Below are 22550 nucleotides of genomic sequence, written 5' to 3' on the forward strand. Positions count from 1 at the left end.
GTGATTGAGAGGCAGTTATATCAAAGTATAACATGACAAGGACCTCGTGTTAGTTATCCAATTAACTATACCTAGGTATAACATGACCAGAACCCTGTGTTAGTTATCCAATTAACTATACATAGGTATAGCATGACCAGGACCCTGTGTTAGTTATCCAATTAACTATACCTCGGTATAACATGACCAGGACCCTGTGTTAGTGATCCAATTAACTATACCTGGGTATAGCATGACCAGGACCCCGTGTTAGTGATCCAATTAACTATACCTAGGTATAACATGACCAGGACCTGTGTTAGTTATCCAAACTATACCTGGATCTGCAACATTGTTCTATAGAAATAGTGTTTTACCTCCTGTAGCATGAAGTGCCTAGGGCCTGCAAGCTTTGTGGTAGAGCGTGTCATCTGTGTGTCCCTATTGATATAAGTATAAATATTGATGAGAAGAAGCACAAAGTAGGTGTTAATTTGTCAGACTCTGCCTAAGAAATGGCAATGTCTATCCTTAATCACTGTTTTATTACTTTCGTAGACAATAAAAAGAAATCAATATTGAAAACTGAATTGACAAGTATTTAGTGCTGACATTGTACCAGGAAAGGTGAAACAAGGATCAATGTATACAGTGGAACTTTCCAACACCATGCGACAAAATGTTTTAGCTGGGTTTCCAAGGGGCTAGTTTTCAGAAATCGATGACTAACTTTGTTGGTCAATCCAGATCAATGCGTCCAAATTAGTTCTCGTCATGTTACCCTGTATTGTATGTAGAAAGAACCATGTTTTGCTTCACCAGGTGTTTTGTGCCTTTAATTATGTGTATTGCATTGAATAACTCCTGAAAACAAACAGTGAATCACAGAAGCCTTGTTTGAAGCTTAAGAAATGTATAAGTTTCTATAGGAAAATGCTAAGTGAATCCCCTTTTACTGTAAGTATTCTACTGTCTGACAACACGTCATACACCTATAGCTATTTGTAATCATTTAAAATATAAGACTTTGATATTCATAATATATGTCTACAGTGACAACAATCAACTAAGGAAGATTCTTTTCTTCATTTGAGGAAAACAAGTTTGAAAAACATTGTCTGTACTTATTTTCAAGCAACAAATTACAGAATATGTCTCGGTTTTAAATGACTTGTTCCTTATAAAATGGGTAGGTAGAGTATTTCGCTTCTCTTTGTACTGGCATTGTAGTGTAATTTACACCAGGCTGTTGTCACGCGTCTGCAGATATGCTGTTGGTACGGTCTGGTGATCAGAGCTCGCTGTACTTGCCATAGATGTAAGGCTGGTATTCGGAATTAAAACTGAACACATTTTGGTCCGGAATATCGGTTTGGTAATCAGAATTTTGAGGGGGTCAGTTTTTAGATGTTTTTCATTACCATGGTATTCCTTCTGTTAATCAACTGATGTACTGTACAAATATCTTGGCTGTGAAATATTCCCATTCACTAGTAAAATCCATATTCAACCGGTTTTAATTTTTTCTTCACATCTTGCCTTGATTGGAAATTTGTAGAATTAATAAGCTGTGTACATGCGGTACTGGCTAGCATGATGGGTTCAACAGTATTACCAAGAGTGATAATTAAAATGCAGATATTTCCTGATGTGAAGTTATTGAATTTTTCGGTATTTCCATTTAATTCAGTTGAACTTGTCCAATTTCATATAAAATCTTTGAATCCTTGAGTTTTTCATCTAACAAATGGTCTTCAAGTTTCTGACGTCAGTGTGAGTGTAGATTCTTGGTTGTGACATCACAAGTTGATATATGTACACGCGAGGGTGATCATCTGTTAACCCTAACTCTGGGTTATAGATCAAGATAATAGACCGTTTCACTCAGTTAAGTGGTACCCTGGTCAGGTGAACATTCGCAAAAGGCTCTTTGTTTTGGACAGTCCAAAGGTCAGTTGGCGATGGTCATCCATTTTCTAGGGACAAATTCCAGGTTATTTCTGACCAGTAGGACCGGAGTGAGTGGTCAGTCAAATGCTATAAGAGGAAGCCATGATTCTTTCTTTATTGATCTGGGTCAATTTATGAAGATTCTTTGCTAAGGTAACTTTCAAGGTCATGGTCAAGGTCGTTATGTGTTGTGAGTGGTTGTTGGTGCCATATGTCTAGCTCATAAATATCCATTAAGCAGTGTGTTATAAAATAATTCAATTTCCGCAGGCAGTAATGGGTGTTAAAACAATCAATATTTCATGTGTCATAGCTGCTTTGACAAATATTGTGCATTTTCTAGACACAGTAAATCTCTTGTTTTGTCATATTTCAACAAGGAGGAAACACAAATTTGCTCTCAGCAGTATTTTTTTTTATCAAAATAGATCAATGGAGTTAAGTTTAAGGTGAAAACTAACAGGTTTGGTAAATCAAATTCTGAACGTTATGGTCACCACAATCTTAAATAATATTGCTTTGTTAACGTATTACTAATTAATGTACATTGTCTTGTAATGTTATAAAATAAAAACAATAACAACTGAAATAAACTACTTGATTAATTGAAGTTTTTGATGAACAACAAATTTGAAAATATATATTAAAGGCACAGAGAAAGTCGTGAATAAATCCGGGTGCATCGATGTCCGGTACACATCGTGTCTACGGGACACAAACAGCAAGCAGTTGTGTGCAACGATCCCTACACAGGTAAATACCCCTGTCATCATGCTAGCGACATTAACTGATTACAAGATCAGCTGGTATAAGACACACATACACATTAATACAGTTCACCTTTATTTTTATCTATCCAATGACCAGTCGGTACGCATACATAACATGTACTCAGTAGCTACTAGTATTTTTACCTGTACATATTTTGTAAAGTAAGGGAGATAACTATGCAGAGTAAACGTCGGTCTACCGCGACCCTGTAAATTACCCCTGCGCGTATAGTTTTGACCTTCAAATCGCCTAATTTTCACCCAGCGTAAATAACCACATTTACAGTAATCTATGTCATCTCCTGATCTGCTCCGTGTTTAGTTCACTTTACAAGAAGTTCCTCAATACTTCCGGGGGTTTCTTGGACTAGTCTTCATGTGTCGGCAAATGTGTTAATTCATGAAATTTCACCTGAAGTTGAGTACCAAATGACTTTGTCAGAAACTTCTTCTTGAGAATTGTAGACCTTAAAGTCATTACTCATGGCAGGTGCATTTCCAGGATAAAGGGATATGATTTTTGTTCAAATGCTATGGATCATCGGACCTGGACTCTTTTCCAAGATCCAATATTATGTGATAACAGGGTTAAAAAACGTCTTCTGTGGCACTAGAAACTTGATACTAGTTTGTAGTTTGTTGGTGTAATCATGGAGAGCTATTAGTAAAAAGAATTGCCTGAAACAAGCTCAAATGTGTTAAAATCTATAAATGATTTTGTCAACAGAACCATGCTGTCTCCTGAGCAAGAGTCATACAATATGTATTAGCTCACCTGCCCAACGGGCAAGTCAGCTTTTGCCGTGGTGCGGCGTCCGTCATCCGGCCAGCGTCCGTCCTTCTGGCTTCAACTTTTCCATTAAAACTACTTCTCCTCAACAAACAAAAGGCCCAGGGTACTGATATTGGGCCTGTAGCATGATGGGATAAAGGGCTACCAAGTTGTTCAAATGAATGACCTTGACCCACTTTCAAAGTCACTGGGGTCAGATGTCTTAAAATCTCCAAACGACTTCTTCTCAATAATCAAAAGGCCCAGGGCACTGACATTGGGCCTGTAGCATGCTGGGATGAAGGGCTACCAAGTTTGTTAGCTCACCGTACCTACCGAAGTGAATGTGAGCTTATGCTGTGCACGTGGCGTGGCATCCGGTGTCTGTCCGGCATCAACTTTTCCATTCAATCAACTTCTTCTCAATAACCAAAAGGCCTATGGTACTGATATTGGGCCTGTAACATGTTTAGATGAAGGGCTACCAAGTTTGTTCAAATGAAAGAACTTGACCCACTTTCAAGGTCACAGGGGTCAGATGTCTTAAAATCTTCAAACGACTTCTTCTCAATAATCAAAAGGCCCAGGGCACTGATATTGGGCCTGTTGCATGCTAGGATGAAGGACTACCAAGTGTGATCAAATTAATGACCTTGACAAATATTTAATTGTTACAAGGTTCTGCTATACTCAAACCAAAGTGTCCAGACTAACAAGGTTCTACTATATACAAACTAAAGTGTCCAGACTAACAAGGTTCTACTTGTTCAAACCGAATTGTCCAGACGAACAAGGTTCTGCTATACTCAAACTTAAGTGCCCAGTCTAACAAAGTTCTACTATACTCAAACCGCGGTGTCGAGACTAACACGGTTCTGCTATTCTCAAACCAAAGTGTCCAGACTAACAAGGTTCTACTGTACTCAAACCAAAGTGTCCAGACTAACAAGGTTCTGCTATACTCAAACCAAAGTGTCCAGACTACTGATTTTCTGCTGTATTCAAACCAAAGTGTCCAGACTAACAAGGTTCTACTATACACAAACCAAAATTTCCAGACTAACAAAGTTCTACTATACTCAAACCAAGGTGTCCAGACTAACAAGGATCTGCTTTTCTCAAACCAATGTGTCTAGATTAACAAGGTTTTGCTATACTCAAACCAAAGTGTCCAGACTAAGAAGGTTCTGCTTAATATTCAAACCAAAGTGTCCAGACGAAGAAGGTTCTGCTTAATGTTCAAACCAAAGTGTCCAGACGAAGAAGGTTCTGCTTAATGTTCAAACCAAAGTGTCCAGACTGCTGATTTTCTGCTGTATTAAAACCAAAGTGTCCAGACTACTGGTTTTCTGCTGTATTCAAACCAAAATGTCCAGACTAAGAAGGTTCTGCTTAATATTCAAACCAAAGTGTCCAGACTGCTGATTTTCTGCTGTATTCAAACCAAAGTGTCCAGACTAACAAGGTTCTACTATACTCAAACCAAAGTGTCCAGACTACTGATTTTCTGCTATACTCAAACAAAAGTGTCCAGACTACTGATTTTCTGCTATACTCAAACCAATGTGTCTAGATTAACAAGGTTCTGTTGTACAATACAGTTTGCGATAAAACAGGTGATGTTGATTGGTAGAACAGTGACTGCTGTTATATGCTAACGTGTCACATTTTAAAGAATAAGTTTTAAGGTTATCACTGACGTTAGGATGACTTTTGTTGCTATGTCAGTATCACTGACGTTAGGATGACTTTTGTTGCTATGTAAGTATCACTGACGTTAGGATGACTTTTGTTGCTATGTAAGTATCACTGACGTTAGGATGACTTTTGTTGCTATGTAAGTATCACTGACGTTAGGATGACTTTTGTTGCTATGTAAGTATCACTGACGTTAGGATGACTTTTGTTGCTATGTAAGTATCACTGACGTTAGGATGACTTTTGTTGCTATGTAAGTATCACTGACGTTAGGATGACTTTTGTTGCTATGTAAGTATCACTGACGTTAGGATGACTTTTGTTGCTATGTAAGTATCACTGACGTTAGGATGACTTTTGTTGCTATGTAAGTATCACTGACGTTAGGATGACTTTTGTTGCTATGTAAGTATCACTGACGTTAGGATGACTTTTGTTGCTATGTAAGTATCACTGACGTTAGGATGACTTTTGTTGCTATGTAAGTATCACTGACGTTAGGATGACTTTTGTTGCTATGTAAGTATCACTGACGTTAGGATGACTTTTGTTGCTATGTAAGTATCACTGACGTTAGGATGACTTTTGTTGCTATGTAAGTATCACTGACGTTAGGATGACTTTTGTTGCTATGTAAGTATCACTGACGTTAGGATGACTTTTGTTGCTATGTAAGTATCACTGACGTTAGGATGACTTTTGTTGCTATGTAAGTATCACTGACGTTAGGATGACTTTTGTTGCTATGTAAGTATCACTGACGTTAGGATGACTTTTGTTGCTATGTAAGTATCACTGACGTTAGGATGACTTTTGTTGCTATGTAAGTATCACTGACGTTAGGATGACTTTTGTTGCTATGTAAGTATCACTGACGTTAGGATGACTTTTGTTGCTATGTAAGTATCACTGACGTTAGGATGACTTTTGTTGCTATGTAAGTATCACTGACGTTAGGATGACTTTTGTTGCTATGTAAGTATCACTGACGTTAGGATGACTTTTGTTGCTATGTAAGTATCACTGACGTTAGGATGACTTTTGTTGCTATGTAAGTATCACTGACGTTAGGATGACTTTTGTTGCTATGTAAGTATCACTGACGTTAGGATGACTTTTGTTGCTATGTAAGTATCACTGACGTTAGGATGACTTTTGTTGCTATGTAAGTATCACTGACGTTAGGATGACTTTTGTTGCTATGTAAGTATCACTGACGTTAGGATGACTTTTGTTGCTATGTAAGTATCACTGACGTTAGGATGACTTTTGTTGCTATGTAAGTATCACTGACGTTAGGATGACTTTTGTTGCTATGTAAGTATCACTGACGTTAGGATGACTTTTGTTGCTATGTAAGTATCACTGACGTTAGGATGACTTTTGTTGCTATGTAAGTATCACTGACGTTAGGATGACTTTTGTTGCTATGTAAGTATCACTGACGTTAGGATGACTTTTGTTGCTATGTAAGTATCACTGACGTTAGGATGACTTTTGTTGCTATGTAAGTATCACTGACGTTAGGATGACTTTTGTTGCTATGTAAGTATCACTGACGTTAGGATGACTTTTGTTGCTATGTAAGTATCACTGACGTTAGGATGACTTTTGTTGCTATGTAAGTATCACTGACGTTAGGATGACTTTTGTTGCTATGTAAGTATCACTGACGTTAGGATGACTTTTGTTGCTATGTAAGTATCACTGACGTTAGGATGACTTTTGTTGCTATGTAAGTATCACTGACGTTAGGATGACTTTTGTTGCTATGTAAGTATCACTGACGTTAGGATGACTTTTGTTGCTATGTAAGTATCACTGACGTTAGGATGACTTTTGTTGCTATGTAAGTATCACTGACGTTAGGATGACTTTTGTTGCTATGTAAGTATCACTGACGTTAGGATGACTTTTGTTGCTATGTAAGTATCACTGACGTTAGGATGACTTTTGTTGCTATGTAAGTATCACTGACGTTAGGATGACTTTTGTTGCTATGTAAGTATCACTGACGTTAGGATGACTTTTGTTGCTATGTAAGTATCACTGACGTTAGGATGACTTTTGTTGCTATGTAAGTATCACTGACGTTAGGATGACTTTTGTTGCTATGTAAGTATCACTGACGTTAGGATGACTTTTGTTGCTATGTAAGTATCACTGACGTTAGGATGACTTTTGTTGCTATGTAAGTATCACTGACGTTAGGATGACTTTTGTTGCTATGTAAGTATCACTGACGTTAGGATGACTTTTGTTGCTATGTAAGTATCACTGACGTTAGGATGACTTTTGTTGCTATGTAAGTATCACTGACGTTAGGATGACTTTTGTTGCTATGTAAGTATCACTGACGTTAGGATGACTTTTGTTGCTATGTGACTTTTGTTGCTATGTAAGTATCACTGATGTTAGGATGACTTTTGTTGCTATGTCAGTATCATTGACGTTAGGATGACTTTTGTTGCTATGTAAGGCAGGCATACTGACTCCTAATCTATGAACTAAATCATCATTTTAGGTTTATCTTGTTATTCAGCCCAACAATCTTGTTTGCTTTTCACTTCTTATCGGTTAGTTACCTCACTCCACTCGGCACTGATAAGAGTTTTATCATTAATATGTGCATTTTTTATTATCTTATCAACCAGAACTATATATGTAGTAACCCGACTGAGGATGTAGCCACAGCATTGTATGTACACTGTCCCTATAATTCATATACCTCTCGGGCATAATTGATTTGGCTGTACTGATCAGTGGTTTGGCCAAGTGTCGGTGATCAGCTAGAGCCCAGAAACTAGATTATTGTCCCTCAGAATTGATGTAATTATAGGCCGTATTGAGGGAAGAAAATGTTTATGGTATGCAGGAACAGACTTTTCAATTTTGAAGCCAGATGGAAAATTTACTAGCCAGTTTGAATTAGTCTGTGTACACCAGACTACCACCAGCACAAGCCACAAATTATTCCTTGGTCTGTAATGGCATTAAAATAGCAGAAGATTTGCTCTGAATTAAATTACCCTAGTCAGGTTTTGTGTTTCTTTTTTGTAATTTCCATTTTCATGTACAATATACATCGTCATCAAATTAGCAGATATCATAATCATCATTCATCAATCCTCAACCTCAATCATCATAAACAATAGCCTCATTACCAACACATCTCACAGACACGCATCATCCTCATCATCATTCTCATCAAACAAGAACAAAAAAGTATACAAGGCAGTATTTCATTACATCCTCATCAGCATCATTCATTACTGCATGTCATATTCCATACCCTATATCTCATCATTCCTACACATTACATTTTGATCACCTTTCACATGTCACATGACGTCCACGTCCTGACATCATACACATAAAGTTGAGAGAGCAGTAACAAAACAAATAAACAATTAATTGTCTATTGTATACCTGTAGTGATAAGTAAGGTCAGATGTTCATGTCTATTGTATACCTGCAGTGATAAGTAAGGTCGGATGTACATGTCTATTGTATACATGCAGTGATGAATAAGGTCAGATGTACATGTCTATTGAATACATGTAGACATAAGTAAGGTCAGATGTACATGTCTACTGTATACCTGCAGTGATAAATAAAGTCAGATGTTCATGTCTATTGTATCCCTGCAGTGATAAGTAAGGTCAGGTTTACATGTCTATTGTATACCTGCCGTGATAAGCAAGGTCAGATTTACATGTCTATTGTATTCCTGTAGTGATAAGTAAGGTCAGATGTACATGTCTAATGTATACCTGTAGTGATAAGTAGGGTCAGATTTACATGTCTATTGTATTCCTGTAGTGATAAGTAAGGTCAGACTTACATGTCTATTGTATACCTTCAGTGATAAGTAAGGTCAGATTAACATGTATATTGTATACCTGCCGTGATAAGTAAGGTCAGATTTCCATGTCTTTTGTATCCCTGCCGTGATAAGTAAGGTCAGATTTCCATGTCTTTTGTATCCCTGCCGTGATAAGTAAGGTCAGATTTTCATGTCTATTGTATACCTGCAATGATAAATAAGGTCAGATTTACATGTCTATTGTATCCCTGTAGTGATAAGTAAGGTCAGACTTACATGTCTATTGTATACCTGCAGTGATAAATAAAGTCAGATGTTCATGTCTATTGTATCCCTGCAGTGATAAGTAAGGTCAGGTTTACATGTCTATTGTATACCTGCGGTGATAAATAAGGTCAGATTTTCATGTCTATTGTATACCTGCAGTGATGAATAAGGTCAGATTAACATGTCTATTGTATACCTGCAGTAATAAATAAGGTCAGATTTACATGTCTATTTTATACCTGCAGTGATAAATAAGGTCCTCATCATCATTCTCATCAAACAAGAACAAAAAAGCATACAAGGAAGTATTTCATTACATCCTCATCAGCATCATTCATTACTGCATGTCATATTCCATACCCTATATCTCATCATTCCTACACATTACATTTTGATCACCTTTCACATGTCACATGACGTCCACGTCCTGACATCATACACATAAAGTTGAGAGAGCAGTAACAAAACAAATAAACAATTAATTGTCTATTGTATACCTCTAGTGATAAGTAAGGTCAGATTTCCATGTCTTTTGTATCCCTGCCGTGATAAGTAAGGTCAGATTTATATGTCTATTGTATACCTGCAGTGATGAATAAGGACAGATTAACATGTCTATTGTATTCCTGCAGTGATAAGTAAGGTCGGATGTACATGTCTATTGTATACATGCAGTGATGAATAAGGTCAGATTAACATGTCTATTGTATTCCTGCAGTGATAAATAAGGTCAGATTTACATGTCTATTGTATATACCTGCAGTGATAAGAAATGTCAGATTTACATGTCTATTGTATTCCTGCAGTGATAAGTAAGGTCAGGTTTACATGTCTATTGTATACCTGTCGTGATAAGTAAGGTCAGATGTACATGTCTAGTGTATACCTGTAGTGATAAGTAGGGTCAGATTTACATGTCTATTGTATACCTGCAGTGATGAATAAGGTCAGATTAACATGAATGTATATTGCACTTGATTGGCTGGACAGACAAGAAAATGTAGAAAGAATTATAGATGTTTAAAGAAAAGAAAAAAAAAATAGAAAACAAAATAGAAACAAAATAGAAGAAGTTGGCATAATATTTTCAGCTTTGCCAAGGGCCGGGAGAAGCCTACTTGATATATACATAACAGTAACACTGGTACTAATAATAGTAATTTACAAGTAAAAACCAACAAGAGTACTCTATATTATAAATCAATTAGCTTTTTCCATTTTTGCCATTCTATATCAAATTTTTCCTTCGCAGAGTCACCATTATCAGTTTCAATATATTTTTGAACTCTCTAATTGTCTTTAATTGTGTTAATTAATGAATTTATATGTAAAGAATTGTGTAAACACCTCATTCTGTATGTGTACTGCTTGATGATTTCATTATCAACCCTGTTGACAGGAGGATGATTAAAAGATGGCAATCCAAAGAGAAAAGATTTTTGGTTTATTGGCGAGTATCTATTTTAGCAAAAGGAGGAAAACTTTGAAAAAAACTCCACAAACTTTTGATTACCTTGTGAAAAATATCGTACATTTACATAACATCTATATACTACGGAGATAAAGATGTGAAAATTAAAAAAGCTGAAATCTAAAACTTCGCAAAATTTGCATCACATATGTACATAACATGATTTATCGTATGTCTATCTTTTGGACTTGTGTTTTAGGGGCAAACACAAATATCCAACTGGTAGTGAAAGTTACAAGTACTGAAATTCATGTAATTAACCTGCATTTTATTTTCATACCTGTCTACTCTAAAATATAAAACAAATCTGTAAGGACAGTTTGTATTATCAGGTTGATTCTTTCGTACCAAGAGTTCAGGGATACTTCGTACGTAAGCTTGCCTTACTAAAGCCTAACCTGTCTTACTGTACAAAAAAAATAATTGATGGAAAGATATGTAATTTGTTTCTGGGAAATATTAATTTGACTGTTCCTGAAGTATAGTCACTATAAATACATGTCAAAGCAAAGCATGTCAAACATTTTACTGACAAAAATAAAGCGCTGACTTGTAATCAAAGACGTTTTTCACCGATGGCCCCAAAGGAGATGTGATGGTTCTGCAACATGCTTCCGCTATTGATTTTGAGAGCTTTGTGCTTTACGACGCTTGAGAACGACATTTTCTTTGGTAACAGGGGATTTCAAACTTTATGAATTGGCTTTGTATCAATTAAAATTTTGCGATGGATTTAATGGTGCTCAGTAATTGCATGTGTATGTGGTATGGTAGGCGCTTGTTACAGCTTCATATCTATGTTTGTATCCCTGGGGTAATATCAGTGTACACAGTTTGGACGTGTACGGCATCATCAACAATTTAGATCTGACACAAACGGTGAAAGTGAAGTATCACCTTGTAATCAACTGTCATGTTCTCAAATACAACAAAACTACAGTGAATATTATAGTTACAGTGACTAACTTTCAATCCAGCAAATATCGAGGAATTCACTGATGTCTGAGTACAGTAATAATTTCTGTATACATGTATTATAATTTGAAATATTAGCTTTTAAATTCACTTTCCTGAAACAAGAATATCTGCACTAATTTGGTTCCATAATAATTCAGTTGAAACATTCAGTATTTCGTACATCACATGTTAAAATGTTTAATGTACTTCGAACCTGTTGAAACGTTCAAAGACTTGATATGTTACTTTTGAAATGTTCAGTGTATTTAATATCTTTGGAAGCTTTTATCAACCTGTTCGCTTTTGAAAATGACACGTTACTTTGAAGGACTTAATTTTGAAACATTCAGTGTATCTGATATCTATTGAAGCTTTTATCAACCTATTTCAGGCTGTTTGATTTTGAAAATTGAATTTTAAGTTATCAAAAAAATTCTCTAAATTTTCATTTAGTAACATAAGTGAATTTTCATGGGGATTGATCTATAAATGGTATGAAAACTCCTTAAATTAGATTTCTGACATCAAATGAGTTAGAAATATGAACAATGGCACTTGAGACATGGATATTTGAATGTGATAACTTCCATAAATATTCTTTTGTTATTTGCATGAGAAGCCCTCTGAGATTTAATTAATAGAAGCCATTTGAAACCCTCTACATCAACAGGTCTGCTATTATTGGAGAACTTTGTAGGTTGTCCTATTTTCATTTCAGTAATAATTACCATAACTTTAGTATGCATATACAATACCTACACCCATCTTTGTAGTCAAAATAAATTGATTGAAATTGAGTTTATAAACCTATGAACAAGCTCAATGCCTGTTGATGTGAATCAACATGATCAGATACTGAATGTGAATGTAGAAAAAGTATGTTAATGTGGGGATCGAGGTAAGTGTTTCCACGTATAAAAGTTCATATGTAGGGCACATGGTTGCACATCGCTGACTTGATCAATCAGAAATGTACAAAGTACAGCTTAATGATCAAAGGTCATAATGAAAATAACACTGACTTCATATATGACCCTGCATAATACTGGTAATACTTGTACCAATATGACCCTGCATAACACTGGTAATACTTGTACCAATATACAAACCACGTTTATGGGTATGCACAAACACTCTGTCCACCTGACCGTTCGTTTGTCCGTTACACAAGACATGTTGGTTTCTGGCCTTAATATGGGTAGCCTTTTTTTCCCGTATATTATTGATGACATTTTTTGAGGACACTGAAGTCAGTTACACCATAGTTGCTTTTGATTTGGCCGAAAACGAAAAAGGGATGCAGGGGAATTTGCTGGGGATTAATATCTCAAGTTTAACCCCATTCACCCCTAAAGTGAAATTTGAAACATACCAAATCAAAGAATAGGCAAGTCCAGTTTAAATGTGTAGGGGTGAATGAGTTAATATGTAAGGAATTGGAGAGATATCATCAGAAGTTAATAATAGTCACCTTTCTTTTCAATCCTTTTTTGTATTTGTGTGAGATTTTAAATGAGATTGAAGACTATTTCATTGAAATTTGAAAAAGAAATATGACAAATAACAGTCTGAATGCATAGGACTTTTTGAAAAAAAAAAAAAAAAATTATAATTAACAATAGTCTAATGTCATGCAGTGTGGTATTTGATGTAATCTTCAGTCTGAAGTGTATCTAATACTTTAAGCGCTTCCTGTGATGGTAGTGTGAGGACCATTTCATAGTCAACCCTTAAATAACCTTAAACCAGCCACCTTATAAGTGCATGTCTTGCCACATATGCACTGGTAACTTTATATATTTCAGTTTGAGATAAACCATGTTCGGAATTATAGCTAGATTTTTGATCTAATTGAAAGTAATCCATTCAAGTGTACCACAACATGTATTAGAGAAATTACTAGACGTGAGCTGAATGGCATTCACATAGCTGTATATTTGTTTGGAATCAATTTTCTTTGGGTTCATTAATCAATGAAAAAGATATACAATATTTGTGCAATGAATTCTGATTCTGGATTATCCAAACATGGATAACACAGTCCATTGTTCTATTACATCATATAGCTCTGAGGTGAGGCAACTTAATTTGGAAAATGTAATCGTTTTTTAGCTCTCTCTGCTGAAATGATTTCTGATCCTTCAGCCAACACTAACCCAGAAACGCATCACTCATTCCATCTTTTCATTGTAGCCGTGTGTTTATGCGAATTAATTTGAGAATGTCACATTTCAAATTACGCCAATTGTAAAGGTGAGGCTATGCTTCGCAACTCTTTGATGAAGCGATTGAGGAGAAGGATGGTTTATTTCACATGATGCACGAAAGTGTTTTGGGTTGCTGCCAGTACAGTTTATCACGTGAGAGAAGCTGATGAGAAACACCATACCACGTTGTCTGTAATTTATGAGGAGGTCGGACTCCATATCATATGTTAGACAAGCTCACCAAAAGACAAATATCGGTTTAGTTAAGATGATATCCTGTCAAACTTCCAGGAATCGAATAAATATAAGGCCTAAATCGGCTGATTTGGAGACTGTGATATAAAAATTGCTGATTAACAATTTGGTGGAGGAAGGGAATACTGGGACCAGGTGGTGGCCGTCTGCCCATCCATCAGTTCATCTGTGCATGAACGTTTTTCCAGCACAATGCTGCTTAACTTCTCCACCAATTTTTGAGAAAGTTAGGAGTACATAGCATTGGTACCTTTTGGTACTTTTGACATGAGTTATGTCCCTTTTTATAAACTTTGTCCAAAGTACTGCTACTTAGTACCTTTAATTGACCAATATTTATGAAAGTTCTTTTGCATGCTCAATACCATTGCTAGTTGTGTGCTTTCAATCTATTTTGATGTCAATGACTGACTTTGTGTTGTGTATTTCATACTACATGTACATGTGTCAATAAATGATCCAATTCTGTTTCTCTAGAACATTGATGTCAAAAGTATGGGATTTTCTTGACTGACAGTTTCCTCTCATATTTTCTTTGGTAGCTATATTGTTCTGCATATTTATATGTTTCAGTTTGTGCTGCTTTTCGAGGTTTTCATCCCCCTTGTCCTGTTTGTCATCTTGATCCTCATCAGAAAAAAACAGCCAGCGGTGCCCATGCCACAAGGTAAATGACACAACATGCTTTCTAGACACATGCCTTTTCTAACTTTAAAATATACGTTGATATATTCTGTCTTTGCGTATTGCAGAGTTATCTGCTCTTGTGAGCAGGTATTGATTATTACGTCATTTGTTTGTGAGAGTAACGTCATAAATTTTTGAGAAAACAACATAATTTTCTCATACAAACCAATGACGTAACAATCAATACCTGCTCACAAGAGAAGATAACTCTGCAATACGCAAATACAGATTACAAAGAGCTGATGTAGAGATGGCCTTTGATTTTACAAGTTTTGTAACTTTTTGCATGAAAAAGACGTAACATTTTTGTTTCAAGATAAAATTTACTTGCATAATTATGTTTACTCGTAAGTGAATATTTATGATAAGAAAATGAGCATTTGTGATGACATTTACCTGTGCCCACCTCTGTCTTGGACAGGAAAGGAAGGTTCCCCTACATGGTGTATCCTACTTTGTTACTAATGTTTTATCATCCAGCCTTAGACAGAATGCAAAGTGTAACACTATGTAAAACCTGGTTTCTTCCTTCTTCAATACTGTTGTGAGGAGATACAGGCAGAAACATTTAATGTCGTTACACTAGCAAAGCGATTGTCACAATGGATGTATGATTTGACATTACACTAGCACACAAGGATGTTGTGTTCGTAGAACTTCCAACTTTTAAGCACCGCATTTAAAGCGTAAAGATTTCAATTTTGGGTATATGCAAAAATGTTGGGAGGATTATCGCATTTTGGATATACAAATATTAACAATTGCAAAAATTGAATTCAAGCTGATTATGGTCATAAACAATTCACAGATTGTAAAGAAAAGCTGTGGTATCGGAAAAGAAAAATGATCCTTGTGACAGCATTGACCTTTACTACCATGGGCCTAGATTTAACATCATTTGTTGTTAACTAATTGCTCTAGTAGTTGCTCCCGCACTTGTCATAAAACCTGCTTTGTTTTTGAGTTCCTCCTTATCGGGTTGTTTTGTTGACACATTTCAGGAAACTATTATGCAGAACCGTTACCATCGTCTGGTGTTGTGCCAATTATGCAGATGTTTTGTGACGGAGGACAGTCCAAAGACAAGAATGGCTTCCGCGAGTTTCATCATGCAAAGTATGTACAGATGTCAGCACATTTCATTTTCTTCTGGAAATTTGAATTAGCAATTCAAGTTATAAAAAATTATAAATATCACACAAAATTTCAAAAGTTTTATTACAAACAGAAAGCTGAAAAGATGGTCAGATTTATTTTTGACGGTTGTCCATATTTCAGCCGCTTTATTTTTTTAGGCTTGCTAGACCACAATCCTTGATGATGTCCATTTTGTTGGCCAGATTGCTAGAGCACCTACTCCTAATGAGGGTGGTTAAAAGTTTAATCCTTTGTAAGGTGTAATAAGTATCAAAGTATCAATGATGTCTGTTGCTACTTTGTTTGGCTCTAGGCATTAGATCATTTAGAACAACGGTACAACTGTCCTTTGTATATTTCAAGCAAACAGGAAAGTATAATCTAAAACTGTAGAGAAATTAATGACTTGTACTGTATTGAGATTGGAGGGGGAAAAAAAATGAAAATAAATAACGTAAAAGATGATTAACTTTTATATTTTTTTGGTACTTTTCTTCTTTATGAGCCTGTTGAAATCTGTTCTGTATGAAAAGCCATAAAAGTAGCTTGGAATGATATTGTAAGAAAACAAGAGTGGGGGTTTTAGGCAGTAACTAGTGCCGTAGGTGCTCGTTAGCCGTCTCTGGAGCTAGTCCTGAGGAGCTGAGCCAGACTTGTGTAATAAGGTGTCTACAACAGTGATTGAATTTTCATGTTCCAGGTTTATGGAAATGATATTATTTAGATTATATTTTCATTTGATATCCTGCCTGCTCTGGTATAAATATAGTAGTTGAAGTATCTGTATAGATGATGATCCATCTCATAAAGGATCATTTTGTAAAAAAAAATCTCGAACGATAAGCTTGCCACCATAATGGATTTTTTGGGGAGATTGATTGTAGCCTTTGAAAAATGAAATTACTAAAAAAATGATTTAACTGTAGAAATGTGATGATACAGAATTCTTCTGTTTTCCCCTGATTTTTTTAAGAGTTTTCAAAAATAATTTTGTTTGCCATGCACGCAGTGAAACAGGGTGTCTGTTGGAAATATTGTACACCAGGAATAGCTAAGACCACAGTAAAAGGATCCTGTACCACTGCCAAACATTGTAACATTGCATTAGAACCTGATTTTTCCGGCATGACTCATATAAGTTTTGATAAATCATTTTTGAAAAGAAAAACTTACCCTGCATGCACTTATATGAAAAGTTAGAGGCGATTCAAACCAGCAACAGTGTTCAGAGTGTATAAATACAACATGGCCAGACGAGGGTTTGAACCCATGACTCGGACCATCATACTGTCACCCTAACCGACTGACCGTTATACTGTCACCCTAACCGACTTACCATTATACTGTCACCCTAACCAACTGACCGTTATACTGTCACCCTAACCGACTGACCGTTATACTGTCACCCTAACCGACTGACCATTATACTGTCACCCTAACCGACTGACCGTTATACTGTCACCCTAACCGACTGACCGTTATACTGTCACCCTAACCGACTGACCGTTATACTGTCACCCTAACCGACTGACCGTTATACTGTCACCCTAACCGACTGACCATTATACTGTCACCCTAACCGACTGACCGTTATACTGTCACCCTAACCGACTGACCGTTATACTGTCACCCTAACCGACTGACCGTTATACTGTCACCCTAACCGACTGACCGTTATACTGTCACCCTAACCGACTGACCGTTATACTGTCACCCTAACCGACTGACCGTTATACTGTCACCCTAACCGACTGACCGTTATACTGTCACCCTAACCGACTGACCGTTATACTGTCACCCTAACCGACTGACCGTTATACTGTCACCCTAACCGACTGACCGTTATACTGTCACCCTAACCGACTGACCGTTATACTGTCACCCTAACCGACTGACCGTTATACTGTCACCCTAACCGACTGACCATTATACTGTCACCCTAACCGACTGACCATTATACTGTCACCCTAACCAACTGACCGTTACACTGTCACCCTAACCAACTGACCGTTATACTGTCACCCTAACTGACTGACCATTATACTGTCACCCTAACCGACTGACCATTATACTGTCACCCTAACAGACTGACCATTATACTGACACCCTTACCGACTGACCATTATACTGTCACCCTAACCCACTGAGACCCCTGGTCTGGCCCAGCCTTGTTACTGTTCACTACTATATATCCTAAACAACATTAGGGGGGTTACTGTATGTATAAAAAACCACAGTGGAACTCTCGTTTTGCCTGCAGTGGGCCAGGAATCCTTAAAGTTCATCTTCTGGTTGGTGAATTCACAAAGATGTATATAGATAGTGTACACAGCTATATATATAAAATTACGTTACATGTAGTATTTCCACTGTGAGGGATGAAATTAACTATTGGCCAATATGGATTTTACCTGAATAGATGAATGTTTTGCTTGATGATCATCTCCTAGTATAGAGTATTTCTATATCTTCTATAGGATGAATGAACTCCATACAACCCGTATGTCATTCTAAATTATTGATTGGTCGGAATTTTGTAGTTTTCTTTGACTATTGATGGACACAAAATTATTCTTGAGAAAATACCAGTGCATGGTCAATTATTGATTTGTAAATACTTTGCCATCTGGATAGGTAATAAAACTATTTTGTGTGACTTCAGCTCTATGTGTTGTTACAGTCTAGACCTGTGAGTTTGGCCCAGAGAGTGCATGTCCTTGTCTGAATGGAATATCCTGATATGGTTCCGCAAGTGTCCTTATCACTTTATTAAGGTCCTGGTATGGCCCTATAAGGGCCCAAGTCTGTTAATATCCTGTTATGGCCCTGCAAGTGTCGTAGACATTCTATTAAGGTCCTGGTATGGCCCTGAAAGGGCCCAAGCCTATTAATATGCTAGTATGACATTGTGGGTGTCCTAGTCTGTTAGTATCCTTTGTATGGCCCTGTAATGGTTCAAGTCTGTCAATATCCTTATTTCGCCTTGTAAGGGACCTAGTCTGTTAGTATCCTTTGTATGGCTCTGTAATGGTTCAAGTCTGTCAATATCCTTATTTCGCCTTGTAAGGGACCAAGCCTGTTATTGACCTGGTATGGTCCTGTAATGGTCCATTATCCTGGTATGGCCCTGTAATGGTCTAAGCCTGTTATGGTCCTGTAGCGGTTTAGCCTGTTATTGACCTGATATGGCCCTGTAACGGTTCTATCCTGTTATTGACCTGATATGGCCCTGTAGCAGTCATAGCCTGTTATTGACCTGATATGGCCCTGTAGCAGTCTTAGCCTGTTATTGACCTGGTATGGCCCTGTAATGGTTCTATCCTGTTATTGACCTGATATGGCCCTGTAGCAGTATAGCCTGTTATTGACCTGTTATGGCCATGTAACGGTTCTAGCCTGTTATTGACCTGATATGGCCCTGTAGCAGTATAGCCTGTTATTGACCTGGTATGGCCATGTAACGGTTCTAGCCTGTTATTGACCTCATATGGTCCTGTAGCAGTTTAGCCTGTTATTGACCTGGTATGGCCCTGTAACGGGTCTAGCCTGTTGTTGACCTGGTGTGGCCCTGTAATGGTTCTATCCTGTTATTGACCTGATATGGCCCTGTAGCAGTTTAGCCTGTTATTGACCTGGTATTGCCCTGTAACGGTTCTAGCCTGTTATTGACCTGATATGGTCCTGTAGCAGTTTAGCCTTGCTGTTATTGACCTGGTATGGCCCTGTAACGGTCCTATCCTGTTATTGACCTGATATGGCCCTGTAACGGTCCTAGCCTGTTATTGACATGGTATGGCCCTGTAACGGTTATAGCCTGTTATTGACCTGGTATGGCCCTGTAATGGTTTAGCCTGTTATTGACCTGGTATGGCCCTGTAATGGTTCTAGCCTGTTGTTGACCTGATATGGCCCTGTAGCAGTTTAGCCTGTTATTGACCTGGTATGGCCCTGTAATGGTCCTAGCCTGTTATTGACCTTGTATGGCACTGTAACGGTTCTAGCCTGTTATTGACCTGGTATGGCCCTGTAATGGTTTAGCCTGTTATTAACCTGGTATGGCCCTGTAACGGTTCTAGCCTGTTGTTAACCTGATATGGTCCTGTAGCGGTTTAGCCTGTTATTGACCTGGTATGGCCCTGTAACGGTCCTAGCCTGTTGTTGACCTGATATGGCACTGTAACAGTCCTAGCCTGTTGTTCACCTGATATGGCCTTGCAGTGGTTTAGCCTGTTATTGATCTGGTATGGCCCCTTAAGGTTCCAAGTCTGTTGATAAACTGTCATGGCCCAGCTAGCTGTGAGTGTATCATAATCTGTCTGTTAATGACCAAGTCTGCTCTCCGTATAGACCCCAGACTTCAGTGTTATGTACACTATAACCCTGTCTAGACGTGCTGATAAACAGCTCCAGGTTAAGTCAGTGTAATGCTATGTACATCACAGGACCTTCACATCGTACATGTTTTTACATGCTCTCCTACTCTTTGATTTAGCTGTATATGGTACAGTGATTAATAATGTAAACAGTCTGTCAGGCAGGTTCCTGTTCAAAAATAATTCTGTCAAACAAGCTTTGGTGAAATTATATCGTTTCCATACTATGAACAAATTCTGTTTTCATTTTGTAAATACACAGACCATCAGTTGTTTCATTGGGAACATTGCAGTAAAACTTTGACGAAAATACAATGATAATGGATTGGGGATTGATCAACGTGCATTTTTCCAAAAGTTTATAAGAAAAGTTCTGGATGATTGAATCTTATTGCTAGCTGAATACATGTGACTGGGTCAACAGTCTGTCTCCCTGTATATATATATAGTTAACAGCACTGAAATGTTGCTTAGACATGAAATTTAGGGTTCAGTGATCTTTCATTTTTATACGCCTGTCAAATTTGACGGGAGTATTATGGTATGGGTTTGTCCGTCCGTCAGCGTAAACTTTTGTTTGTCTGGCAATCTTCTCCTACATTTTTTGACCGATCTCTTTGAAACTTAGTTTACATTATAATCATGATATGAAGTTGTGTCTCCCTTAAAAGAATTTTGATTCAACAATTTTTGCAAAAGTTATTGCCCTTTGTTTTTTTCAGTATTTGATTTTTGTCTGGCAATCTACTCCTACATTTTTCAACAGATCTCTTTGAAACTTGGTATACATCATAATCATGATATGGAATTGTGTCTCCCTTAACAGAATTTTGATTCAACAACTTTTTGCAAAAGTTATTGCCCTTTGTTTTTTTCAGTATTTGATTTTTGTCCGGCAATTCCCTCCTACAATTTTCAACGGATCTCTTTGAAACTTGGTATACATCATAATCATGATATGAAGTTGTGTCTCCCTTAAAAGAATTTTGATTCAACAATTTTTGCAAAAGTTTTTGCCCTTTGTTCATTTCATTATTTGATTTTTTGTCTGGAGATCTTCTCCTACATTTTTCAACGGATCTCTTTGAAACTTGGTATACATTATAATCATGATATGAAGTTGTGTCTCCCTTAACAGAATTTTGATTAGCCAATTTTTGCAAATTTTTGCCCTTCGTTTATTTCAGTATTTGATTTTTGTCAAGCAATCTTCTCCTACATTTTTCAACAGATCTCTTTGATACTTGGTATTGCCCTTTGTTCATTTCAGTATTTGATTTTTTTGTCCGTAGACTTTCTCCTACACTTTTTTATCCGAGTCAGCTAACCACTCTCAGAATGATGCAGATCTTATTTCAATGTAAAAAAGTATATAACACTATATGGCATTCAACGGGTGTATATTGTTCCGCCCCGCGGTACTCTTGTTATAAAATTCATGCTTCATTGAATATTTCTCTATTAACCATGACTTAGTGATCAGAAATCTATTTATAAAGATATGCTCCGAGGATAAATAAATTATTGAAATGTTTTGGTGTGGCCATTTCCCGCAGTGTTTTCTCAGTGTAACTTAGGGGGCATATTATTGGTACTGTAATTTGTGAATGTTTATTGATATGATATAAGATACAAGAAGCTTTATTTAACGTCGAGTAGGGTGTACAATTTAACGTAAGCTCTCAGGAGCTTGTATTTCGACAAACATGATAAATATAAATAACAGTAAATGTGATACAAGATAAGACAAACACAATACATGAAATAAAACAAATATCACATGAGCATATATAATTATAGTTCATTATGTACGCGGTGCATCAAGTTTCCAAGGGTTGGGGAGCCACCTACCAGCGAGGGCTGCTTAATGCGCACATCACAGTAGTTTAAGAGAGATATAAATATCAATTTTGTCACATACAGTACTTATAAAGTTAAAAGACTGGACTTATTTGCTTAAAATTTAACAGAATCAAATTGAGAGAAAATTATGTATTTAACACATATTTTGTAAAATATAACTAGATCTAGTACTGTTAAGATTGTGGTAAGATTTGAAAGCACAAAAATTCATGAAAATATTTAAAATGTTAAAAAGTAACCCATAATTTATCACAAATTTCATGTTTATATTTCAGTACAATACTTATATATACATGACATGAGAGATATTAAAAGACTTGATCTATAAGTTAATTAGT

General features: G+C 36.8%; 1 protein-coding gene across 5 annotated transcripts in view; it reads left to right on the forward strand.

Annotated features, from left to right (window-relative positions):
- The window catches only part of LOC110460799 (ATP-binding cassette sub-family A member 2-like), a 92132-nt gene that overhangs the window by 22728 nt on the left and 46854 nt on the right, over positions 1 to 22550 (forward strand). For all 5 annotated transcript variants that reach the window (XR_002464061.1, XR_002464060.1, XR_002464062.1 and 2 more), the window contains exons 3-4: positions 14726 to 14819; positions 15841 to 15955. Coding sequence is in view for 2 of the 5 variants with exons in the window: in XM_021513954.1 (XP_021369629.1) it covers positions 14726 to 14819; positions 15841 to 15955 (209 nt within the window). In the remaining 3 variants the exon portion in view is untranslated. The remainder of the gene's footprint in view (positions 1 to 14725; positions 14820 to 15840; positions 15956 to 22550) is intronic.

This window comes from Mizuhopecten yessoensis, unplaced genomic scaffold, assembly GCF_002113885.1.
Source record: "Mizuhopecten yessoensis strain PY_sf001 unplaced genomic scaffold, ASM211388v2 scaffold10479, whole genome shotgun sequence".
NCBI lineage: Eukaryota > Metazoa > Mollusca > Bivalvia > Pectinida > Pectinidae > Mizuhopecten > Mizuhopecten yessoensis.